Here is a 23,238-nt window from a genome sequence, read left to right as displayed (position 1 = left end):
TATGTTATGAAGAAAGACTAAAACCTTAAATAGATTTTTTTTTAAAACCAATTTTTATTTATTGATGTTTCTTTATTAATAATGCTTATGAAAACTGTTATTGAGAAGAACACAACGATAAATAGAAGATGGGAACTTTAGCTGCCACCTCACTGCTGCGACTACAGAAATTCAACTAACTGATTCTGCCAGTGAAGAGGATACACCACTAAAGTACAACTCGTACAATGATTTATCCTTTACAGAAAGGTTTCTCAATAGGGGGCGTTATATATTCAAACGCCACAAGGCCAAATTTTAAAATGGAATGATTTGGTTTGAGCGTTTTGTTTTATGGCATATCAAAACTTTACGGGTTATTTAATGACAAATTCGATAATTTTGGTAAAAGTTTTGAAGTTTTAATACATGGTATTTGCTTTGGTTGTCTTTTAGACAATTGTTTTTATTTTTGTCTTGTAAAAATATGATAGCGTTTTGCAAAGGTTAAAAAAAAACAACATCACTGTTTAGCACATTTTAGGTCAGGAAACAGGTATCTTCAGACAGCCTGATCTGATAGCACCAGGAAAATGGAATGAGCCAAAACGGTTTTAGATTATACAGAACACTTTTTAGCTAATAAGCTATTTCGTTTCAACAAAATACATTTAAAAGACTGATGGATTTGCCCTCTGTGCGGTGGAAAAATAAAATCATGGTCTTACTAACTAACCAAAGCACACACATGCATCGACTTTTTAATATATTTTCTACGCAAAGAGCATAAAAGTGTAACATAGCCCGGACGCGCGTATGCACATGCATGCGAAATGACGTCACTAGTAAAGAAAAAAAAGACTATAAAAAAACGAGAAAGAGGATGATCACAAGAGAGAGAGAGAGAGAGAGAGAGAGAGAGAGAGAGAGAGAGAGAGAGAGAGAGAGAGAGGCGTGAATAACGTTCAAGATTACGCAGGTGACGTCACGTTTGTAACAATGAGGAAATAAATGTCGTTTTTACAAAAAAAAAAAAAAAAAAAAAAAAAAGGCGAGTTGAAGTTCCCAGCACCTGTTGGACTGAGGTACGCCGCCTGGGTAATACCTAGGAGTTCCACTCTCCCAGGCCTTGCCACCGGGCTTTCCGGTGGGGCAAGTTTATTGCTTGCTGCCTGAGGCGCCCCGACCGGGGAATGCCGACGGGGTTACTCAGGCAATTTTTAAAATTGCAGGAGTGCCCCTCCTTTGGAGGAGCCTGCAGGGTTCCCAATTTCCGGCCTTGTGCCACATATTGCTGATGTGGGCAGCAATTAAATATATACCCCATCATGAGTCAAAAATATCGCAACACTACATGCTTGAAACATTACATACTACATGCTGTCCGAAATAAATTCCCAATATTAAAGTTTTATTTTGCTGACTGATGCAGCAAAATCAAAAATTTGCCACAAAGCTTGGGAGATGAGTTTGCCGTAAGATTTTGGCGTTCTTTAAAAGTGTAAGTTCTTAGTCAAATGGTCCCAGATAATGCTCATGTTAGGTGGCCCTTCGAGGCACAGACTCGAATCCTGTGATAGTCATTTTGTTTTTCACTTTGTACTATTGTTTGCTTATTTGATGGTGGGATCCTTCTACCGCTCCAGAAGATATCTCACTACTGATGCAATTCTCTATCTATATAAAAGCCAAGTACGTCCAAGGATGGAATACTGTTGCCATATCTGGGCAGGAGCTGCCAAAAACAGCCTATCATGCCTTGACAGAGTACAAAATAGACTTCGTGGCTTAGTGGGGGATGCCCTTTTCTCTACCCTGCAACCCCTCTCTCACAGAAGAGACGTTGCGAGCCTATCCTTGTTTTATCGTTATTTTCATGGAAGGTGCTCGTCTGAACTCCAATCCCTGGTCCCCCCTCGCCAATCTTTCACGAAAAACACCCGTCTAGCTGAATCAACTGTGAAAAATTTCCCCCACTCTATATCTGTGCCTAAATCAAAACGCGGATTCCATGAACAAAGCTTCTTTCTTAGAACTGCACGCCTGTGGAACTCTGTTCCGTCTGCCTGCTTCCCTCCGGACTACAACTTGGATGTCTTCAAGTCTAATGTTAACAAATTCCTAATGAACCGCCCCCTTAAGTAAACACTCCATCAAATCTCCACACTAACGTAATGTACTTGCAATAACCCTTATCCCTGAGTGGCTTCCGGGCCTTGATAAGTGGTGATCACTGTGTAAAAAAAAAAAAAAAAAAAAAAATTCTAGTCCTACAGACTAAATAATCGCTTGTTTAGTAATATTATATGTACAAACATAAATAAAAATAATTTAACGCATAATATATTACTACTAATTTATATATATATATATATATATATATATATATATATATATATATTCTGTAAACCTTGCTTGCTAACATATTGTCTTTGCCGATTGAACGATTCCATCTTTTAAAAAAGGGGATGAACGGTGATTATATATATATGATGAAAATAATTGAAATAGTATTCCGACAAAATAGAGAAATAAAAAGGAACAAATCGTGTTATATGTTCATTAACGTTTCGTCGTTATTTCGAGACTTTCTCTATATGAATGAGATTGAGAAACAAAAACACCAGTACAAAATATTTGAAAATGTTTCATGTGCAAAGTGTGACGCTGTTGTATTTCAGAAAACGGAAAATGACGTTGGAAATTCAAAAAAAAGGAGGGGGGCTTGCACTGTTAAAGAGAGGGAGATTTTTAATAACGCCATATATATTTTTTTTTAAGATATGAACGCAGTTAATATTCTTTCTGGAAAGAATATATCTGTTAAAATTCAAATATAGGTTTGTAACAACTTATTTAGATAAGCGCATATTCAAGAAGTCTCCGGCGCGGATACTTCTTGAATCTGCGCTTATCGCAAATTCAAGCACAATTAAACAACGTTCAGGTTTCTATAATGTAGCGCCATTAATAAGTACACTTTTATTAAAAGAATATAATTTAATTGTAGACACAGGTTAACTTTCTCACACCATAGAAACGCCACCTCCGTTAATAATTAATACATATAATCTCAATCAATAAATTATATAACAAACACACACTCATTTCATTTCTGTTACAAACCTATATTTGAACTTTAACAGATATATTCTTTCCAGTAAGAATATTAACTGTGTTCATATCTACTATATGACGTTATTAAACATTTTCCTCTCTTTAACAGCGCACCTCCCCTTTTTTGAATTTCCAACGTTTTTTTTTCTGAAATAGAACAGCGTCACACTTTGCACATGAAACATTTTCAAATAGTTTTTACTGTGTTTTTGTTTCTTAATCTCATTCATCCAGAGGAAGTCTCGAAATAAAGACGAAACGTTGATGAACACATAACATGGTTTGTTCCTTTTTATTTCTATCTCTCTCTCTCTGCATATATATATATATATATATATATATATATATATATATATATATATATTTGGATGTGGCTCAGATGCTAAGGAATGAGGATGAAGAGTTTAAGGTCGTGGTTTCGATTCTAGCTGATTGCACCCAAGTCATATGATTTTTAGTTTTGATCTCACTACTAGATATTAGGTTCAATATAATAATAATCGATAGGAAAAAGAAAAAAGAAAAAAAAAAGAAAAAGAAAACACAAAAAAGAAAAAGGAAAGAAAACAAAAAAGAAAAAGGAAAGAAAACAAAGAAAGAAAACAAAGAAAGAAAAAGAAAAGGGGAGAGGAAAAAGGAGAAGAAAAAACAAAAACAAAAAGAAAAATAGAAGAAAAATAAAACGAAAAAGGAAAAAGAAAACGAAAAGGGAAAACGAAAACGAAAAAGAAAAACGAAAACGAAAACGAAAAACGAAAACGAAAAAGAAAAACGAAAAAGAAAAACGAAAAAGAAAAACGAAAAAGAAAAACGAAAAAGAAAAACAAAAACAAAAACGAAGAAGAAAAAGAAAAACGAAGAAAAAGAAAAACGAAAAAGAAAAAGAAAAACGAAGAAAAAGAAAAACGAAAAAGAAAAACGAAAAAGAAAAAGAAAAACGAAGAAAAAGAAAAACGAAGAAGAAAAAGAAAAACGAAGAAGAAAAAGAAAAACGAAAAAGAAAAAGAAAAACGAAAAAGAAAAACGAAAAAGAAAAACGAAAAAGAAAAACGAAAAAGAAAAACGAAGAAGAAAAAAAAGAAAAAAAAAACATGACGCACTTTCATAAATATCCTAAAATTTTATTTGTTAATTGTCCCTGATGATGGATCTACGCCGATTGGAAAGTACTCGAGTTAAAAGGACTGACAGTTACATCAACCTCATCAACAATGGCCTAAACGGTTTGCTTTGGTGCATATGACCCCGCCCCCCCCATCCACCGACCCTATTGTGGTCAATATAGTTTTAGTTTACCTTGGTAAAGTAAGCAAGCTTCAGTTGCTTGTGTGTTCTGTTATTAACTACAATGACGTATAAAGGTAATCCCGTCACGCCAATGTTTGCAGTGAAACTGCGACACGAATGCTGACCAGAAATAAAAATTGCTCGCATGAAGCTCAAGTTTAAAATGAAGCGATAATTATCAATCGGCTTTTGTGTAGATAAGATCATTGTTTGCATGAAAAGTACTTTTGTGGCAGTTCAAGAGTATTCAATTCCTGTGTAAACAATATTCTGGCATTCGTGTTTGCAGTCATTTAGTAGATCCTGTTTATTCAAGTATTTCTTTCAATACTTGCGACTTCCGTTTGCAATGCAAGCTTCGTCGATGGACATGCGCATCTCGTCGATTACATTTTTGAAATCAGAAAATTCGCATTGTGTAATGTGATGCTTTAAACGCCCTCACCCAAAGTGTTAGGAATTAAAAAAAGGGGGGGGGAACTATAACAAAAAAGGAGGAAATAAGTTTATCAACAGAACAAAGAGTTTGTTTAGTAGAAAGACAATGGCAAAGAAGTTGTTCACCAAGAAACATAAAAGAAAGCTCAAATAGGATTGTTAATCACGTTGTTGCAGTGCTGGAGAAAAAGGACCGGGCAATAGAGATGAATAGTTAGTTAACGGGCAGTTTTAAGAGTGGCAATGAGTTTTGAGAACGTTTATGACAGTTTCGTTTCGTGGAAATTTACACACAGTCTTGGGTTTCAGACAGTTTACAGGCAGTGCCCAGTTTGAGATCAGAAAGATTGGAGTTGAAACTAAGCGAGAGTAGACCGAGCCGAGAGAGAAAAAAATAGTCACTAGGGACCCATGTGACCAGAAAACTAATGACTGACAACTTTTCGACTTCATTTGTCTACACTACTTGACGGTATTACACACACACACACACACACACACACACACACACACACACACACACACACACACACAAGAGTTTAACTGATTTACGTCAAGTATTCATGTTGTATTTGTAGCACGATCACGAAGGTGATCATCGAGTCACACAGAAAACATTGATAACCGGCCTGACGTTGTTGACAATAGACTTTGAGAGAGATAATCTGAATAATATTTAGTTTGTGTAGATTTAAGATTCGTGAACTGCTTTGACTTTTTAGGAGGGAAAAACATTGTGAATCCAAAATTCAAAGTAAAACTGCGAATTAATGCTTTATCAGCATTTTCCTCTTTATCATTTCTTACTGAGTTTGACATTTTTTTGGTTAAAAAAAAACGTATTTTACTGCTTAGCATCTATAAATTCGATGTTTATTAGAATAAAATTGGGGTTATAGAATATACTGCTGGTAAATTAAAATAGTTTAGAAAATTCCCACAGAGTATTAATATGTGCTATTATACATGGGTGTGTGCGTGTGCACGTGTGTGAGTATGTGTGTGTGTGTATGTGTGCACGTGTGTGAGTATGTGTGTGTGTGTGTGCACGCGCGCGAGTGTGTATGCGTGCGTGTGTGTGCACGCGCGCGAGTGTGTACGTGTGTGTGTGTGCATGCGCGAGTATATATATATATATATGTGTGTGTGTACGAGTATGTGTGTGTGTGTGTGTGTGTACGCACGCATGAGTATATCCATGCCTCTATTCAGTCTCAAGAGACAATGAACATTCCTCTAAAAGGTAGCTGCACGTGTAATTGTGAGGTAAGGTTTGCACACTCTCAAACAACATCTCTCCTGAATCGGCACTGCTTGGGTCTAATGGCAAGAAGAAGCTGAGGAATTACTGGAAACAATGCTGAAATAAGCGGAGAGCACATACAGCACCTGGGATTACCGAATAGTCACCCATTTTAATACTGACCAGGCTCAATGTTGTTTAACTTTAGTGATTTAAGGGAACTAGTGTGTAAAGGTGATTATGCCGTATGAGTATGTATACCAGTGCTTTTTAACCAGGGTTCCACGGAACCTTTGTGTTCCGCTAGTACAGTCCAGGGGTTCCGCAATTTCTAAATTAGAACATAGAACAAATAAACAGAATGTTAAATTCAATGTTAAAAATCTATTTTATTATTATATGCATATTTTTTAAAAATTATTGTTTAAATATATAAAATTTTACATAATTAAACTTGCTTTTAATTAAGGTTTGCTTTTATATGTTCTTATTTAGACAGTCAACGTCAAAAGAATCACACTAAAAATTATCCAAGTATTTTAATTTCACATAAATTTTTAAATGCTGTTTTTTTTGGGGTTTTTTCATAAAATGGAACACGTACATCAAGTCTGTTGCCAAGGTCACTGGAAAGATGGTGGGATCCTTCTACCGCTCCAGAAGATATCTCACTACTGATGCAATTCTCTATCTATATAAAAGCCAAGTACGTCCAAGGATGGAATACTGTTGCCATATCTGGGCAGGAGCTGCCAAAAACAGCCTATCATGCCTTGACAGAGTACAAAATAGACTTCGTGGCTTAGTGGGGGATGCCCTTTTCTCTACCCTGCAACCCCTCTCTCACAGAAGAGACGTTGCGAGCCTATCCTTGTTTTATCGTCATTTTCATGGAAGGTGCTCGTCTGAACTCCAATCTCTGGACCCCCCCCCTCGCAAATCTTTCACGAAAAACACCCCTCTAGCTGAATCCACTGTGAAAAATTTCCCCCACTCTATATCTGTGCCTAAATCAAAACGCGGATTCCATGAACAAAGCTTCTTTCTTAGAACTGCACGCCTGTGGAACCCTGTTCCGTCTGCCTGCTTCCCTCCGGACTACAACTTGGATGTCTTCAAGTCCAATGTTAACAAATTCCTAATGAACCGCCCCTTAATTAAACACTTCATCAAATCTCCACACTAACGTAATGTACTTGCAATAACCCTTATCCCTGAGTGGCTTCCGGGCCTTGATAAGTGGTGATCACTGTGTAAAAAAAAATAAAAAAATAAAAAATAAAAAAATAAGACAACTGAATTATTTCATAGGGGTTTCATCAGACAGTGGAATTTTTCATAGGGTTCTGCTCCAGCAAAAAGGTTGAAAAGCACTGATGTATATATATATTATATATATATGTGTGTGTGTGTGTCTGTGTGTGTGTGTGTGTGTGTGTGTGTGTGTGTGTGTGTGTGTGCACGCACAAGTATAGGCCATAAGCCATCTATGCAGGGACAGCCTTAATGGTCAAAGATCAGATTAAAATTTAGAATCGGCACAAAACAGGAGCGCATAAGAAAAAAAAATTGATAAAGAATGACATATCTAGAAGTGTAAGCCATGTTTAGTTTCAGAACAGTTTCCGATGGTTCGTTGTTCTACACAAGTCCTGGAGGTGACTGATTCGCAGTAGACAGTTCTCGAGTTGGAATCCACAGAGCAAAAGATTCTTCCCGTGTTGACACGAAGAAGAAAACATTTGCGAAATTGCTACAGAAAGGTTTAATATTTATGGAGCAATTCTGGTTTCTGATTGGTTGGTAGCAGAACGTGGATTTATTCGATTCGGCGGTTCCTGGCAGCATCGTTTATAAATAGAATCTCCAGATTGTGTGGGATCATACACCATTACACTAAAAAATATTGTAACATCCCCCCTATTTTTTATAATGAGGAAATCCCTTTGGTTCATTTTCATTGGCAATGAGGGTATTCTATCAAGATAATTATTTACCTCCAACTTTATAATTTTTTTACCCTCTAGAAATCAATTGCCCCGTTGTTGAGTATCCATTCTCTTTACGTTCCCCCCCTCTTTTTAATTTACTTTTATCTTGAAGACCATTTAAATGTTATCACTCAATTTCAAAAAGAATCTTTAATTCCGGAAATTCAACAAATGTCCGTTGATGGCAAGCCGTCTACGTCAAAGCAGCCTACCGCAGTTGAGCGTGACCTTTTTTGTTTATCTAAAACCATTTACGAAGTTTGTATGAATATTTGTTAGAGCTATAAAGCGATGCGTTTCTTTTTTTCTTTTCTTTTTTTTAAGCCTTTTCGTCTTTCGTTTTATTTTCTTAGCCAAAAGTTTCATTCAAACGTGTCATTTACGCGTCCAATCTATGGTTCGTTGTTCTACACAAGTCCTGGGAGGTGACTAGTTTGCAGTAGACAGAATAGTTTCCGATGGTTCGTTGTTCTACACAAGTCCTGGGAGGTGACTGATTCGCAGTAGACAGTTCTCGAGTTGGAATCCACAGAGCAAAAGATTCTTCCCGTGTTGACACGAAGAAGAAAACATTTGCGAAATTGCTACAGAAAGGTTTAATATTTATGGAGCAATTCTGGTTTCTGATTGGTTGGTAGCAGAACATGGATTTATTCGATTCGGCGGTTCCTGGCAGCATCGTTTATAAATAGAATCTCCCGACTGTGCGAGATCATTCCCCTTTATAATCAAAAATATTGTAACAACATATTTGAATCAGTATTCGATATAAATAATATATAATCCATTTAAAAAAATTATATATTACATTATTTACATTGAATATCTGAAGTCTTGCATTTTAATTACATTGCCCAAAAATCGACCCTGCTTCTCGACTAGTTGCATAAGACCTTTTCGCCTACTTACTTTCTCTTTCTCACAGAAGAAACGTTGAGAGTCCAACTATCATTATGTTCATAATAGGCCCTCGACTGAGCTCCAATCTATGGTCTCTTCTGTAAAACATTCGCAACAAACACTCGCCTAGCTGCAACAACTGTCAACAACTTCCTTTGCTCTATCTGTGCCCAAAACTAAACGAAAATCCAATGCAAACAATTTAGTTCTTAGAGCTGTCTGTCTGTGGAACACAGCACAGTGGGGACTGCTTCCCAACTGACTATAACATGATTGTTTTCAAGTGTAACGTAAGTAAATTCTTGTTAGGCAATCCTCTTAATTAAACCCTACCAAAGTTCTACCATTACTGATAATCACGGTGTTTTCTCACCGTCTTCCTGACACACATTAACCCTCATCATAGTGTGGTCTTTGAGCGTTGACAAGCGGTGAGACCCCAAGGAAAAAAAAAATTCGAAACAACATGCATTGATATAGTTTATAATACGGCACAATCACGTTGGCACACTGGTTCTCGCCAGATCACAGTTAAGCAACGTTGAGCCTGGCCAGTACCAGATGGGTGACCATTTGGGAAGGCGAGGTGCTGTATGTATTATGAGATAAAACACCTGGTTGAGAAACTGGCATGGTCTATCCTTCTCTTGAGAGTAGATGGGACTGACGCCTAGTGATCGCTTCATGATAAAAAAATACCCTTGATAGCCCTGGTGAAGCATCAAGCATTCAGCTACCAACAAGATTCAAATTACACTACAAACTCATGTAGCGAGTTCAGTCTCTGCTATGGCCGCGCTGGATTTTTGGATTTTATAGTTTGTACTTTTGTTGCTTATTAACACACCTGGGGTATTGCCGAATTATCTGAGCCAGAAGATTATTATTACCGTGTAGATTGAATTAGATTTGTTTCAAAGAGAAAAATGTAAAGGACAAATATGGTAAAATGACGTTTTAGGAATTTCATTTGACTAGATTCTATAAATATTAACAAGACGTAATTTTAGATAAATAAAAACAAATATGTTTTAATAGAAAAGAATGTTAGAACATAAACAAAATATGTGACAAAGGTAGATGATTCGATTCATGTCTTTGGCCATGTGGAGTTAATAATGTAACGAGAGAACTTGAAAGACATTTATCAATTAGTCAAGAGTTGGGAGTCAGAGAGTTAGCAAATGCAGTCAGTAGTCAGAGGAAGAAAAAAGGTGGTGGACAGTAATGGCTCCTACTAGAGAGAAATGTCGATAGTAAAAAGCTAGGACCAGCGTTACAGCTTTTTCAATGGGGGGGGGGCATCTGAAATAGAGCTGCTGTAAATACTACCAAAGCTTCAGGTCATACGAATCTTCATTTGCAACTTTTCTTAGGATCCTTCAAATCAAGACCAACCAAAGATGGAGAAGGTATGTTTTACATTTGGTCGATGTAAAATCAGAGACTGTTATTTGTCCCTCAATTGTTATAATTGTTGAAAGTCCTGTTTAAATAATCACTATATGATCAATAGGCACATTCATATCTAGACGATCAAAATATATATATATATATATATATATATATATATCCATGTCAATATACACATCATATATACAACCCCCCCCGTATGTTATATAGAACCTTATTATACGACAATATATATATTCTCACAAAGAGGGTAGCAAGCACTTTCACCCTCTATACGTTAAATCATCTCACTCAATATGCACGTCAATAAACACATCAAATAAAAACCAATCCATGTCATACAGAAGCCCCCGCCAATATTACACTTTGGTCTTAAGTTGGATTTTCACGCTAAATCACCACTTTACATCTCCATATGATTTCATTTCTATTTCTTGTAATGGAATTTATTAGAGAAAGAATTGGAAGCATTTACTAATTTGGGCACAAAACAGAAAAAAAAAAGAAAGAGTTCTTGGAGAGGTAAAAAGGAGAATAAACAATGGAAACAAAAAAATAAAAGATTGAAGATTTAATTCCGTTGTTGCAAGAGGAAAAATAGATTGAGACACATTAGTTTGGCGATTCTGCTGGAGGCGAAATTCTTATCAAAAAAAAAAAAAAAGGCAAAGAAAGTTTAACAAAAAAAGCAGGATACAAAAGAAAATCAGAATTTAACATGGTCGGTTAATTAGGAATATATAAGGAAAGAAAATGAAAAATGAAAAGAGGTCAATGTTCAACTGTTATAATATTTAATTTAAAACATCCTATTTAAAATGTTTTGTTTTTTTTCAGATTTATTTTGAAATGCTATTCAAAACAGGTCTATTTTAACATTTCTCTCTAAAGGAATTTTATAATTGGCAACTTGAAGGAAACCTGGAAAATAATGAGAAATTGTCAACTAGTAAAACTCTCCAAATATCTTGATTAAAGAAGATTGGTTAAGGACAAGTGCGGTTAGAGATTCCAGAACTTTTGCTTCACTTTAGCGCTTTTATCTAATTCTTGAGACGGATGAAGGTATATTATATATATATATATATATATATATATATATATATGCTCTTCAGAATAATGAAATGTATCTACCTAGTACCTATTGTTACCTAGTAATTTGGAAGGATTACAAGACGCATCGGATCTCTTTACCTCCTTACTACCAGGAATTACCATTTCAAGATTTAGCATTGATTTTGGATTTCAAATACAGTATCCTTTTTTTCTGACCCAATGTCCATTTCCCTTATTCTATGTATCTAAAATGTTTTAAAAGCTTTAAAATTTCTATGTTTATTGCTTTTAGCAAATAAGGTGCAAACCAAAAAAAAAAAAAAAAACATTTTCTAATATTTTACCTCTGAAGAGATGAATAAGCATCGAAAACTCATGGGTTAAGGAAATAGATTTATTAAATTGTATTCTTTGTTTTCAAACAATAAACAATTTTATATTTGGAGATTAACCTTTTCAATTCATAAAATTAAAATACATAAGATAACATCTGCATACGCTTTGGTCTTAAAACCTAACTCCCAACCCCTTCACCCCGCCAACTCCTTTCCCTTAAACCAACATAAAAATGAATGAACATGGGCAAATAAATAAACAAATCCGCACCCAATCAGCCCTGTTCTCAGCACGGCTGAACTTCATCGTACTGACTCTTTTTTTACAAAAAGATTCTTTTGCTGTAAGCTGATTTTTGTTTAAGAATTCCGCTTTTGAATATAAGCATTGTTGCCTGAAGACGTCTCTAGTTACTAAATACTAAAAGACCAGAACATGCTCATGACTGTGTAGCAACAAATTACTGCTTATGTAAAGAAAAATTGAAAATGTAACTTTCTCTACTTCCATATTGAGCACTCTTGTATTAACCTTGTTATATTTCACTGGTGACCCTTCCTTTGAAAAATAGCCACCTCAAATTATATATATATATTATGGAAAAATGGACGAGTTATAAAATCTAAAAGATAAACTAAAAATAAAACTGAGTAGACTAATACTTCGCTTATTTTTATGAAGCTTCAGAAAAATTACAAATTCTATGCTTGGATAGAAAAAAATGCATGACAATATAATGCTGCAAAAAGAAAAATAAAAGTAATGGAAAACTCAACATCGGGTGTTTGTTCCGGCAGCCATTTTTGTTCATGATGTTGAATCGTTTATGATTTTTTTCTTCTTGCAGCATTGTATTGCAATGCATTTTTTCTACCTAAGCAAAGAATTTCTAAATTTTCTGAAGAGTATATGCACGAAAAGCGATGGCATTGAGATAATAATCGCTGGTTTCTGCATAACGAAACGCATCTATAAAAAAAATGTACCGAAATTCAAACACGTTGGAAGAAATGCTTTGCATTAAAGGTAAATTATTTGGATCTGGGAATATATATATATATATATATATATATATATATATATATATATATATATATATATATATATATATCGTTAGTTAACGAAACCAGAACGTATTAATTTCACACTCATAGTATTTTATTCATATGTTAATGTAATATGCCTTGCACAGGTTTCGTTGAATAGCGGAAATTTACCAAAGAACTCATGTGAGACGTTATAGTAACGTCTTTTTGATGAGCTGAAAAACTGTATATGATTCGACAAAACCATTACCATCAAAATAAAGCTTATTATATATGAAGCGTGCGTCTTGTTTATTCTTCTATATTTATCAGAGACAAATCACTTACTGCTGATAAATTAAGAGCCTCAAGTAGTTTCACCAAACATGCCACAGGAAGCTCAGAAAATTGTGTGTTCAAATCACGCTGGGGTCACTATTTATAGAAATGACGTATACGTCTATATATTTAGTAGCACGAGATTTATTCCAAATGGATACTATTAAAAGGAGCGACCTTTTGTGCTCCAGAATTTATTTTTCTACATAGTCACTACCATGCTCAATGCACTTTTTCCCAGGAATTCAATAATGAATCTCTGCTTATGACACACATCCAAGACAGGGGTTGCTTTCTTAAAGTCTCACACCGTCAATATCTGCAACAGAAGTTAAACTTTCAGGTCATGAATGCCTGAGTTCAGTCATCATAAAAATGCAATTTAAAATCCCCTCTGATTCATTCAGACGGAATGAAAAATAGGAGGCATTACTTTTAGAACGCTCATCATATATATATATGTTTATACACACACACATATATATAATGTTTATACACACACATGTTTATACACACACACATATATATATATATGTTTATACACACGCACACATATATATATGTTTATACACACACACACACATATATAATGTTTATACACACACACACATATATATATATATATATAATGTTTATACACACACACATATATATAATGTTTATACACACTCATATATATATATATATATATAATGTTTATACACACACATATATATATAATGTTTATACACACTCATATATATATAATGTTTATACACACTCATATATATATATATATATATATAATGTTTATACACACACATATATATATAATGTTTATACACACTCATATATATATAATGTTTATACACACTCATATATATAATGTTTATACACACTCATATATATATATATATATATAATGTTTATACACACACACATATATATATGTTTATACACACAGGGCATAATCGCGTTGACACACCGGTTCTCGCCAGATCACTGAAGTTAAGCAACATTGAGCCTGGTTAGTACCAGATGGGGGACCATTCGGTAATTCAAGGCGCTGTATGTGCTCTCCGCGTATCTCGGCATTTGTTTCCAATCGTCCAGTACATTCACTTCACTTGCCACTAGTATTTAACAATGTCGATTCAGGAGAAGTGTGGTTGGAGATTGCGCACCTGTCACAAAAATTTCACACGCAGGCACCCTCTTGTGGGTATCCATAGTCTGTCAGAGACTGAAGGAGCCTGTTTTCTTATATATTTATAATATGAAATTATAAAACTGTGTCCATGCATCCTTTCTTGAATCTTGCATATATATATATTAGATTTAAATCTTCATTGTTGTAAAGAATCGTTGAATTCAATGTCATAACTATCATAATAATGTTTAAATACTTATCTGACAGCTAAATGTTTTGGGTTCGATTCTAGCTTATGACACTCTGGTTATATTTCTTTTTAAAATTTTTGAAATCACTACTATGTATTGGGTACAATATAATAATCAATAGAGAATTGGCTCTATAATGATAAAAGCAAAATCTGCATAAATTAAAAATATATTTAAGCGTAGTTTCTGACCGGACAACGCCAGGCGGTGTGCTAGTATATATATATATATATATATATATATATATATATATATATATATATATATATATATATAAGTGAAAGTGTCTGTGTACATTTCCCTACGCAATAACTGTCAATTTTTAGTCTACAGACTCGAAATTTGATATACAGGGTACTGAGATTTGGGAAAACCGAAGTAATCCGTTTTCGGACAGAAATTTGGCGATTAAAGGGTCAAAGTTCAACGATTTGACCTTTGAGAACTCTACTGAACTCCTCCGACAATTTTGGGTCTAAACACTTGAAATTTTAGATATAGATTCGTTGGACATGGATTTAACTTAATAACTTGATTTAAGCCAAAAACAATAAATGTTAAGGGGTCATAATCGGGGTCAAAGTTTAAAAAAATTGACCGCTTTTTTTTTTTTTTTTTTTTGCTCAACATACACCTCCAAATACCCGGGCAACGCCGGGCACCCATGCTAGTATATATATATATATATATATATATATATATATATATATATATATATATATATATATTGCTGCGATCTTAGATCGCTATTTCTATTTCTTATCCTTATTTAAAACCAGTGGATAAGAAATAGAAATCGCCATCTAAGATCGCAGCAATATATACATCCGTGATACTTATTCAGGGTAAACTATCTCTGCACATTTATTTTGTATATTATTACTAGGGCTGTGACCACAGCATATTCTTTTCATTGTTTTGACTCACGAGTATATATCCGTTAATATCTTATGTTTTTATATGGACGGATGTGGTTCTCGGTTGATTAAGTGTGTTTAACTGTGTCGGATATACACCCGAGAGTCAAAAGATTGAAAAGAATATTCTATTGTCACAGCCCTAATTATCACTATCATTGTTGTTGATGACGTCACCAGTTCTAATGCTAAAATGGTTAATATCATTATTGCTATTGTTATTATCATTACCTAAATCGCTTTTAATATAACCATTATTTATATAGTAATGATACTTGCTATCGTAGTTTTTTTTTTTTTTTTTACATGGGTGTCACCACTTATCAAGGCCCAGAGGCCACTCAAGGATAAGGGTTAATAGGTATACATTAGTCATTGTGATTTTAGCATAGTAAACAGTGGGAATTTTGTAACTTGGATTACTTAGGGGGACGATTCAATTAGAACTTGTTCACATTGGACTTTTTCTTTTTTTTAATTTTTTTTTCATAGGTATCAACACATTATCAAGGCCAAGAGGCCACTCAAGGATAAGGGTTAAAGAGTGTACAGTAGAAATTGGCCTATATAATAATCATTAGTAATGAAAATTTGTTAAATTTGATAACTTATATGGAACGGCTCATCAAGAACTTATTTACGTTAGACTTGAACACAACCATATTGTAGTCAGCCGGAAAGCAGGAAAACGGAAGACAATTCCACAGGCGTGCAGTTCTAATAAAAAAAGCTTTGTTCATGGAATCTACGTTTAGGTTTAGGCACAGATAAAGAGTGGGGGGAATTATTGATAGTGTTTACAGCTAGACGAGTGTTTCTTGTGAAAGTTTTGCGAGGGGGGACCATAGATTGAAGCTCAGTCGAACACTTTCCATGAAAATAACGATACATCAGAGACAAACTCGCAACATCTATTCTGTGAGATAGAGGTTGCAAGGAAGAGAAAAGGACATCTCCTACGAGGCTACGAAGTCTATTTTGAACTCTATCAAGGCAGGACAAGTCCTTTCTAGCAGCTCCTGCCCAGATGTGGCAACAGTATTCCATCCTCGGACGTACCTGGCTCTTATATAGATAGAGAATTGCATCAGCAGTGAGATATCTACTGGATCGATAGAAAGATCCCACCATCTTTCCAGCGGCCTTGGCAACAGATTTGATGTACGTGTTCCATTTAAGATCAGGAGTAATGGTCAAGCCCAGAAGCTTGTCAAAACTTGAGGCCTCCTGAAGACGAGAGCCATTCATTTCAATTGATGCCAGATGGGGATCAGAATGTTGATGATGTAAAGAGAGAAGCTTGGTTTTAGATGCATTAAAAGTAACCAGCCACTCCTTTCCCCATTGTACTACATGCTCAAGATCAGAGGAGAGAGAATTGGAGAGAACTTGGTCGTTTACCGTCTTAGATGTGCTACCATAAATGGTAGTGTCGTCAGCATAAATGTCTACAAATGATGTAAGGATGTGATTTGGAAGATCATTAATGTAGATCAGGAAAAGAGTTGGGCCCAGGATGGACCCCTGAGGGACACCGGCATTAATACTGTGGGCTTCTGATTTTTGCCCCTCAACTACTACTCTTATGAACCTATCAGAAAGAAATGATTTAATAATTGAGAAGACATTTCCAGCTATACCATAGCTAGAGATCTTATGAAGTAAACCTTTATGCCATACCCTATCAAAGGCCTTAGATATGTCAAGAGCAATTGCCCTAGAAAGGTTGCCTCCGTCGAGAGATTTGCTAATCCTATGAGATATAACTGTAAGCACATGTGCTGTAGATCTAGCAGAACGGAAACCATATTGAGTGTCACTAAGAAGGTTATTTTTGTTGAGATGTTTGATTACTTCTGTATTTAACACAGATTCCAGCAACTTACTCATGACGCACAGGAGACTTATTGGCCTGTACTGAGAGGGGGATGAGCGATCACCTGAATTCTTAAATACAGGGCATAGATGAAATTTTCCAGGGAGATGGGAAATTATTCTCCTTAAGACAACGTTTAAATAGTTTTGTAAGTATGGGCGCTAGTTCAGGTTGAAGTTTTTTGAGTACTATAATTGGAATACCGTCCGGGCCAGTTGCTTTACTGGAATCAAGATTTTTGATTAGCTTGGCAACATCATGTACAGATATACGTATATCACATAGAGTGTTATCAGATACAGGAGGAAATATTGGTGGTTGGCGGCCTTGATCGCCAAAGGTAGAATTAGCTGCAAAGTTCTTGACAAAGAGTTTGGCTTTGTCTGATGCTGACGAGATTACCTCAGGTCCATTGATGATAGTTGGGATGGAGCACACGCTTCTGTTCAGAATTCTGTTTGCTATTTACCAAAACTGGTGGGAACCAAGCCGCTGCTCAGCTACTTTGGACTTAACAGATTGAGCATACAACCATCTTGCGCTCTTTATTACTTTCTTACAATGGTTGCTGGCAGTCCTGAAAGCGGCTTTAGTTTCCATACATCTATTACGTTGGAAACAGTGGAAAAAGTGATTTCTGTGCGCAGTTTTGTTATAGATTACTGTTACTGTTGATGCTATGATTAATGTTGTTCTTATTGACTTCATTCCTATGATTAGCTTAGCTATTAGTTATAATAGCCATTGTAATGACCATTATTGTGGATGTTATAAGTGTTCGTACAATTGCCATAACCTTTATCGTTATTATTACTAGTATTACGATTACCTTGATGTTTGGCGGAACTGGTGCAGGCGTGGTAAATATATAATTCTGTTTTATATAAATTTGAAACGTCATAAAGTGTGTAAAGCACTTGATGACCTTGGAAGACGCTGATGAGGAGACGAATTAGAATCCATATACACAAAAACAAGAAAATAATGATAGTTCCAAGTAGTCTCTGAAACGATTGTACACCAGAATTCTACGAACACTACTAATAAACAAATGTTTTAAAACTTTGTATGTGTGTAGTGCCCCTATTCATCATATAATAAAGTACAGTAGAGCCTCAGGATACGGTTGCCCCGGAATACGATTATTTCAGGTTACGATGTGAAATACGATTTTATTCCGGCCTCTGCTTATATATGTTATTTGATTATATACATGTGTATTATATATACTGTACTGTATTGCGTTACTAATTTTTAATATGTACTGTATAAAATGTTGCTTAGGCTCCGCTATACGACAATTTAACATTATGATCGCAACCCCAGAATGGATTAATGCATTAATCCTGGGGTTCTACTGTAATAATTAATCTTTTATACTTACAAACACTAGTGTTTCATGATTATGCAATCATCAGTGAAGGAGGTGACAATTTCAGCTGGTCGGGAAATTCGAACCCAGCCACCTTTGACTCAATTTGCTAAGCCTTTACCTCTAGGCCACCAAAATAATTGCCATGGGAATGAAAGGAATTAACTGATAAACACATTATTCAGGCACAGACTATTGCAATATTTTTGGATTATAATGGGGGTAGATATTTATTTGTTGCCCACCACAGAAAAATGTGGCAGCAGGCTGGAAGGTGGAGAACAGGCGAGCTGCCCTAAAGAAGGGCCACTCTTGCCTCACCAAAAATTGCCTGGGCACCCCGTCGGCATTCCCCAGTAAGGGCGTCTTAGGCGACAAGCAATAAATTTGGCCCACCGGAAAGCCCGATGGCAAGGCCTGGGAGGGTGGACCTCCTAGGTAGTACCCAAGCAGTGTACCTCAGTCTGACAGGTGCTGGGCCAGTTTCAGACCCCTTACCTGTCAAGCTGAGTGTCAAGAATGGATCCTTGACGAGTACTCTACCCTGCCTCCCTGCAGCCGAAGCAGCTAGGAAACCATCCCCACATAGTAAGACTATAATTGGGGTATGATCCCGCATAATAGGGAGATTCTATTTATAAACGATGCTGCTAGGAACTGACGAATCAAATTAATTTACGTTCTGCTACCAACCAATCAGAAACCAGAATTGCTCCATAAATATTAAACCTTTCTGTAGTAATTTCATATGTTTTTTATGATCATGTTTTCAGTTTCCTTGTAACTTCTGCGTCCTACCTTGAATTGGCTAAAAGTCATGGGTTTTCTTTCTAGGTTATCACGGTGGTAAATGGCTTGAAATCACTAGGTAATCCCTTAAGGACCATGGAAATTAACAGACTGTCGCTTATAACTTGACCAGAAATTTTTAAAGAATTTGCAGTCGTTTCAGCTCCTATAATCAGTAATGGTTTCGGCTTCCATTCGTTTTAGAGAGGTCAGTTCAGTATATAAAGAAATAATTTTGGGCTTTCCTTTCGATAAATAATGCTCTCTCAATATGTTCAATGCTTTGCAGCCATCATCCAGCTTCTCTCATTACCAGTGATAATAGACTTCGGTCTTCTAAGCACTGTATTAATTCCGCAAAGACAGTTGCGTTCTTTTTCAATAAAGTCTGGGTCGTTTCTGTTTTCAGGTTGTGTTTGAAGTACTTTGTGTGGCTTTTGAGTTCGTAGATATCCTAGAAAGAAAAACCCATGAAGACTGTTCGTACGAGCAGAAGTTGTGAACGTTGCATGCATAGCATAATAGTTATTGGTTCATGTTTTCATTTTTAGCCTTGCAGCAAACATGTCTTCATAGCTCAGGCATTAACGTCAAAGGAAAAAGTAAGTTGTAAGCTAAACGTTTTGGTTTCGCTTCTCGGTGGTAGTACACTAGTCTTTTTTTAAAACTTTTTAAATCATTACTATATAATGGGTTCAGTATAATATAAATACGAAATCTGCATTAATTAAAATATTATATTTAAGCGTGTTTTATGACCGGGTGATGCTAGGCGGCCTGATTATATAATAACGTTGAAACACCGGTTCTCACCAAATCATTGACGTTAAACAACGATGAACCCAGCCAGTACCACATTTCAGGTGTCGTACGTACAGCGTTGAGACATAGAAGTTTCCAGATTGGTATTTGGAGGCGCGTTTATTCCACTAGGAGAGATGCACCCTCAGTCATTTTTAAGACATGCATTTAGGAGAAGGAACACTGATGCAAAAATCTTAAGTTTTACTGTCTGCTCTGGCTTGTGGTAGCCATTGCACAGACCGAGATTAGCAGTTATACCAAAAGGTTAGGTTGGTTCTACAGAAAGCCTATAAACAAATCTGTGTGGATTTCCGAACAGCTTAGTTGTTGTGGCGGATCATATACAACTAAATCAATGGAATCCATTACCACTATATATATATATGTGTGTGTGTGTGTGTGTGCGCGCGCGCAAGCAGAAGTTTACTTTGTTAGGTATGTGTTTTTACAGATTAGTGTGATATTTGAACATTGATGGAGAATTGGTTAAAAAGATAGAATGATAGTATTAAACTCAAAGCAAAGTAAGGCCAGGCTGAATGACACCTACCTCGACCAAGAAAAGATCGATGCCAGTCTATAAACATAATAAAGAAAATAATAGTTTAAAACATAATATAAAATGTAAAACTAAAAAAAGAAACAATAGAAAAATAAAAAAAAAAACGATGGGAAAATGAAAAGAGCAAAAATAAAACTAAAAACAAAAGGAAAATTAAAAGAAAAGTAAGAAAATTAAAACTAAAAAAGAAACAAAAGTAAAAAAAGAAACAAAAGTAAAAAAAGAAACAAAAGTAAAAAAAGAAACAAAAGTAAAAAAAGAAACAAAAGTAAAAAAAGAAACAAAAGTAAAAAAAGAAACAAAAATAAAAAAAGAAACAAAAGTAAAAAAAGAAACAAAAGTAAAAAAAGAAACAAAAGTAAAAAAAGAAACAAAAGTAAAAAAAAGAAACAAAAGTAAAAAAAAGAAACAAAAGTAAAAAAAGAAACAAAAGTAAAAAAAGAAACAAAAGTAAAAAAAGAAACAAAAGTAAAAAGAGACAAAAGTAAAAAAAGAAACAAAAGTAAAAAAAGAAACAAAAGTAAAAAAAGAAACAAAGTAAAAAAAGAGACAAAAGTAAAAAAAAGAAACAAAAGTAAAAAAAGAAACAAAAGTAAAAAAAGAAACAAAAGTAAAAAAAGAGACAAAAGTAAAAAAAGAAACAAAGTAAAAAAGCAAAAGTAAAAAAAAAACAAAAGCAAAAAAAAACATTTTTTCCAAGAACGTTCCATCTGTTAAATAAAAAGTAAAATCAAGCAATAGGCAAAAAAGGTAAAATAAAACTAGAAACAAAAGGAAAAAAAAATAAAAATAGTAAAAAAAGAAACAAAAGTAAAAAAGAAGCCAAAGTAAAAAAAAGAAACAAAAGTAAAAAAAGAAGCCAAAGTAAAAAAAGAAACAAAAGTACAAAAAAGAAACAAAAGTACAAAAAAGAAACAAAAGTACAAAAAAGAAACAAAAGTACAAAAAAGAAACAAAAGTACAAAAAAGAAACAAAGTAAAAAGGCAAAAGTAAAAAAAAACAAAAGCAAAAAAAAGAAACAAAAGTAAAAAAAGAAATAGAACTAAAAGTTTTTTTTTACAAGAACGTTATATCTGTGAAATACATTATCACAGAACTTATTTCCTGCAGACAGCAATATGGTCGTCTTCAAATACAATGTCGATAAATATGTGCCATAAACCATCCTCATATATTAATAAGATAGCATGCATATTATTTATTTTGTGTGTCACGTCTACATCCGAGTGACTGTCGTTTAATTGTTATGGACTTCATTTTCTTGTAATAAATACTTTTACCAAGAATTCTTCATAAGCTTAGATAAATAATTTTGCAGTTTTAACAAAAGTGCTACAATAATATCAGAGCATCTCCATATATGCTAAAGATCTAGAGAAGGCCAACATCAATATATTACATATGAATGAGTCCCTGTGGAATTTCCACAGGTCTTGCTAGTTAAATATTCATTCTATCCATTATTTTTAATCCTCTCAAAATATTATTCGTTATACAACAGAAAATCTATCATTCTCAATAACCCTTATCCTTGGGTTGTTTTTGGCATAAAAAAAAGATATTTAGTTTTTGAAATTTTTCGTGGCAGTAAAGTTTCAATGCAAGAACATCCATTTTACATGTGGATATATGTTGGTATTGATTTTAGAAATTGATTTACAAAGTAATCTATCTCTGACCAGGGACTTTTTTTTATCCCTCTTCTCTCAAAGAAGATTAGAAAGTGGACCAATGAGTTTACTTAAGGAAACTTTGTAACTCACTTTCCTTAATTTGCCCTTTAATCCTCACATTTCCATGTGCGATGTTTGTGACAAAATAAAAACGAATTGCCGTTTTCTGGGTCAAAATCTATCCATCTAACTTGTGAATACCCCCCCCCAATTCCGATACAATTACAGATTCCATAATAAATGCCCGATTCCGATTCTTTATAAATCACTGAATATTTAACTATAGAATTGTTATTTTCCCCGATTACCATAAAAAGACATGATAAATGTGCAGATATTTTCTCAAACGTACAAATACATTTGTGAGGAGAAGTAATCTTTAGAGTTTAGTTTGACAGGTACTTTAAAATCAATAAATATTTATTCTATGATTATGATTAATAAAAAAATACAATAAAAAAATACAATTAAAGGAATCATTTTTGGCATTGGGAAATAGTCAATTTTTTCCGATTCCGATGCCCCCCAAAATTCCGATTTCCCCAATTCTGATTAATCGTTCCAACACTATATCTAACATTTATCATAGGTTAGTTTTTGACCTTAAAATAATTTTTTTTTTAGCTTCTTATGGTTTCATGCCTTGTCTGGAGTGATTTCCATAAAAAAAAAAAATGTCCATCTCCATTTTTTTTTTTTTTCAAATTTACCCTGTGAACTGATCCTTCTACCTCAACTGG

At 34.6% G+C, this 23,238-nt stretch overlaps 1 protein-coding gene across 17 annotated transcripts in view; it reads right to left on the bottom strand.

The window, feature by feature from the left end:
* LOC145248122 (disabled homolog 2-interacting protein-like) overlaps positions 1-23,238 on the bottom strand; it is a 1,344,959-nt gene that overhangs the window by 1,149,640 nt on the left and 172,081 nt on the right. For 15 of the 17 annotated variants that reach the window (XM_080109924.1, XM_080109911.1, XM_080109925.1 and 12 more), the window contains exon 2: positions 20,813-20,839. The exons of the other annotated variants lie outside the window; for them this stretch is intronic. In XM_080109924.1, the coding sequence (XP_079966050.1) occupies positions 20,813-20,839 (27 nt within the window). The remainder of the gene's footprint in view (positions 1-20,812; positions 20,840-23,238) is intronic. 17 annotated transcript variants of the gene reach the window in all.

Source organism: Euprymna scolopes, chromosome 26 (genome assembly GCF_053919585.1).
Source record: "Euprymna scolopes isolate OS-2025 chromosome 26, ASM5391958v1, whole genome shotgun sequence".
Lineage (NCBI taxonomy): Eukaryota > Metazoa > Mollusca > Cephalopoda > Sepiida > Sepiolidae > Euprymna > Euprymna scolopes.
The sequence above is the reverse complement of the archived record's forward strand: the minus strand, read 5'-3'. Positions and strand labels throughout refer to the sequence as shown.